At 48.0% G+C, this 3,918-nt stretch overlaps 1 protein-coding gene across 1 annotated transcript; it reads left to right on the top strand.

Moving 5' to 3' along the window:
* Window positions 1-216: 216 nt before the first annotated feature.
* On the top strand, window positions 217-2,897 carry LOC141052823 (uncharacterized). The gene is made up of 2 exons (XM_073550120.1): window positions 217-1,675; window positions 1,790-2,897. The coding sequence occupies exons 1-2, from the start codon at window positions 1,584-1,586 to the stop codon at window positions 2,895-2,897; spliced, it is 1,200 nt and encodes a 399-aa protein (XP_073406221.1). The 5' UTR covers window positions 217-1,583.
* Window positions 2,898-3,918: the final 1,021 nt, after the last annotated feature.

Genomic DNA, 3,918 nt, shown 5'->3' with positions numbered 1-3,918 from the left:
GTTTCCCCCCCATTGACTTGCATTAGAGCCGGATCGAGCCGGATGGCCATGCGTTTGATCCGATTTTCGCCGGATCCGGCAATGTGACGCGAGCCGGCGTCTGGAAAAAACGGCTACTGTAACGTTTTTTGTCTCCGGCGAAAAAGCCGGACACGCCGGATCCGACGTGTCCGGCTTTTTCATACAATGAAAGCCTATGAGCGCCGGAATGCGCCGGATCCGGTTTCTTTGGTCTGAGCATGCTCAGTAGCTCTGCCCACAGGACATATATAAAAGCAAGACAGTGGGACCCTCAGCCACACCCAACATGCCACCCAAGCCAAGAACCAGGAGCAGGAGAAGGCAGCAGACATCTGCAGCAGCAGCACCATCAGCACCACCCCAAATGGAGCAGCATGCTGAACAACGGGAGGGGAGTCCAGCAGCAGATGAGAGACGGTAATTATCAAATCCCCCATTCCTCCAAACTAGGGCTATGGAATATCAAGATATTCATTGGCCCTTTGTTTCTCTTTATTCAACAGCCGCCCAATAGATGCAGCAGCAGCAATGGCAGCAGCAGAAACACCACCCACAGCCATGGAGTCTGGCCATGAGGAAGACAGCACATCTTCTGGGAGCCCTCCCTCGCATCGTCAGCGTTTGACGGTAAGTTTTTATTTCCAAAATCCATCATCTCTGTAATATATGTGTATTCATTGCCTTTTATTTCAAAACAGGAATCACAAGATGAAGAGGAGCTCCCAGAAGAAGAAGGAAGGGGTGGACAGACACTTGGAGTGGGCTCACAATTGGTAAGTTTTTTGCATCAAACGCAGAAACACAACATCACACTACACACAACACATAGAAAACAATGTTCTGCAGACCACACACAGCAAACAAATGCCTACATCCAAAGACATAACATTTTTTGTTTTCTTCTCTAGTCTTCCCAATCTGGTGCTCGGCCAAGAGGTCCTCGCAGTGCCTCCCAGGGTCGTCGGCGACAGCAATGCGGCGGTCACCAGCGTGTAAGTATAAATATTTTTGCTTTGTTTTTTTTGCACTTTTTATTTCATTTCTTTTGTGGAGGCTAATTATGTTATTTTTGTCTTTTTCTTTAACAGCCTTCACAGCGTGCTCCCGACTCTGACGGTGAGGATGGAGGGATTGATGTGGACCGCCTCATCGATCTCATCAGAGAAAGGGAGCCGCTCTGGAATATGGCTGACCGCCGCCACGCTGACCTGATCGTTACCCGACGACTCTGGGAGGAAATCTGTTCGCTCCTTGTGGACCGCTGGGAGGACCTCGAAGCTCGGGCCCAGATTAAAGAGCGTAAGTATATACAGTACCGGTTGCTTGATTTAAACCAGTGTTTCCCGAACTCCAGTCCTCGTGGTCCCCACGGATCATGTGTTCAGGATTTCTATTTACTTTGGAAATCCTGAAAACATGACCCCTGGGGACCATGAGGACTGGAGTTTGGGAAACACTGATGTTGTATACTAACCACTTTGTCCTTTCTCGTTTCAGGGGAGAGAATTGTGAAGCGGTGGCGGTCTGTGAGGGATCGTTTCAAGAAGGAGTTCAATAAAGAGATGCGGGCCCCGAGTGGATCTGGAGGACGCAGGAGCAAGTACAAGTACGCACGAGCCCTGTCGTTCCTCCGGGAGACAATGCTCACCAGAAGGTAAATATTACACACCACATGTGACAAAAAAATGTTTACATGTAACTTTTTTTTTTCAGCCAGGGCCATACCATGTCACTATTTTAATTGTTTTTTTTTCTCTTTGTTCCACAGCACGGTGAGCAGCACTCGGGAGCCTGCACGATTGGACCCTTCTGAGGCGATCCCTGAGGAGACCGGCACCGAGGGACACTTCGACCGCCCTGGTACATCTGCACCTTCCCAGCCTTCCCACACATTCGACCCATCTGTCCCATCCACCAGCACCAGCACAGGAGCATCGTGGCCGCCTACATTACATGAAGCTGCTGGTGAGGAGATCGCTTTCCCTTTACCCCACCCTTCTGCCCCTGCCACCTCTAGTACACCTGCGGGTACTGGGCGGCAGCGGCAGAGGGGTCAGGAAAAGAGTTATGCGCCAGAGTTCTTGCATCTGAATGCATCTTTCCAGAACTGTCTAAAAGTCTTGTCAGAGCAAATCTCCGCAGGCTTTCAGCAGATCAACTCCAGCATTCTGGAGGTGAAGACACTTCTGCAAACCATGCATTCAGAAGCAAGATCTTCGCCAAACCACACCTTTTTCAGGTCTGTTGTGGAGCGCATGGCAACACTATCTCCTACCCAGCAGATGCATGTAATGCATTCGTGCCACGGTGCTCTACAGCAGGTTACCTCCCAACCTCCACCTCCCACCACTGTAGTTCCTCCACCTGCACCCCCTCCAGCCACTTTCCATCCTCCCCCTCCTATTACATCTGCACCCCCTCCAGCCACTTTCCATCCTCCCCCTCCTATTACATCTGCACCCCCTCCAGCCACTTTCCATCCTCCCCCTCCTATTACATACCAGCAACCTCACCAGTACCAGCAACCTTCCCAGTACCAGCAACCTCCCCAGTACCAGACATCTCCCCACTTCCAGCAACCTGCCCCGTACCAAACTCCTTCCCCGTACCAAACTCCTTCCCCGTACCAAACTCCTTCCCCATACAACTTTCCATCAACATCATCTGCTCCTACAGTCCCTGCCCAACCCTCCACTCCACTGCCCACCACCTCTTCTGCCTCCCACATGTCCACCCATTCTGTAGCTTTTTCCACACCATCACCTCTAACTGTTCCTTCCCCACCACGATCCCAGTCCTCTCTCCACACTCCCATTGTCGAAGTGTCCCGCAGCCCCTCCAGCAGTATTTCCACCCCACACTACACCGAGTTATAATGTTTTTTTTGTAATAAAAATGCCCATTTGGTTGGTTTCAAACCTTTATTAAAAAAGTTTTTTTTAACTTTAAAAACAGTTTACACAAAAAAAATATTTTAAATAAAAGTTAAATTATTGTTTACACTGGTTGTCTGTCATTTCTTTCTGCGGCGAAATATGTTTAAAAAAAAGGTTAAATACAGGGTATTTAAAAGGTAAAAAGGTATTCAAAACCAGGTATATAACTGTGGGTAAATTTTAGCTTTTTGCCACAGTTGTGTTCCTGGTTGTGTTTGAAGCAAAGTATTTCACCTAAAAAGTTGTGTTTATTGTTGGTGATTTCCTAACAATGTACACAACTTTTGTTAAAAGGTGAAATACTTTGCATAAAACACAACCAGGTACACACCTGTGGCCTAAAGCTAAAAATAGAGACCATGACAAGATAGCCAACTTTGGTTGGCAAAGGTATATACTGTTGGTACAGAAGGTACACAAGTTTGGTTAGGGCACAAATCTTTCACACTCTGTCATCCTGCCAGTGTACTCTGCCTTGAGGTGACATAAAGTATAGTGCAAAATTGTCCCTCATTACTGAAACCGTCACAGAACTTCTAGTGGTAATGTCATGGTAATCTTGCAAGGTGGTTTCTTCAGAGGTGTCCTCAATGGAAATGGGTTCCTTGCAGATAACAAAATTGTGGAGTACCACGCACGCTTTGATCACCTCGTCCACAGTTTCTGTCTTGAGGTTGATCGCAGTCAATAGGACCCGCCATTTGGCTGTCAGAATACCAAAGGTACATTCAACCATTCTTCTTGCTCTTGTGAGGCGGTAATTAAAAATGCGTTTTGGTCTTGTCAATCCTCTGCTAGAGTACGGTTTCAAAAGGTGTTCTGACAGCTGGAAGGCTTCATCCCCTACACAGACAAACGGCATAGGTGGACCAGATGTTTGCGGCAGCGGTCTAGGTGGTGGGAACTGGAAGGTGTTTCCATACAGTTTACGCCCCATGGCAGACAGTTTGAAAACTTGAGA

This window comes from Dendrobates tinctorius, unplaced genomic scaffold, assembly GCF_039654945.1.
Source record: "Dendrobates tinctorius isolate UK_male_01 unplaced genomic scaffold, ASM3965494v1 ptg000163l, whole genome shotgun sequence".
Classification (NCBI taxonomy): Eukaryota; Metazoa; Chordata; class Amphibia; order Anura; family Dendrobatidae; genus Dendrobates; species Dendrobates tinctorius.
The sequence above is the reverse complement of the archived record's forward strand: the minus strand, read 5'-3'. Positions and strand labels throughout refer to the sequence as shown.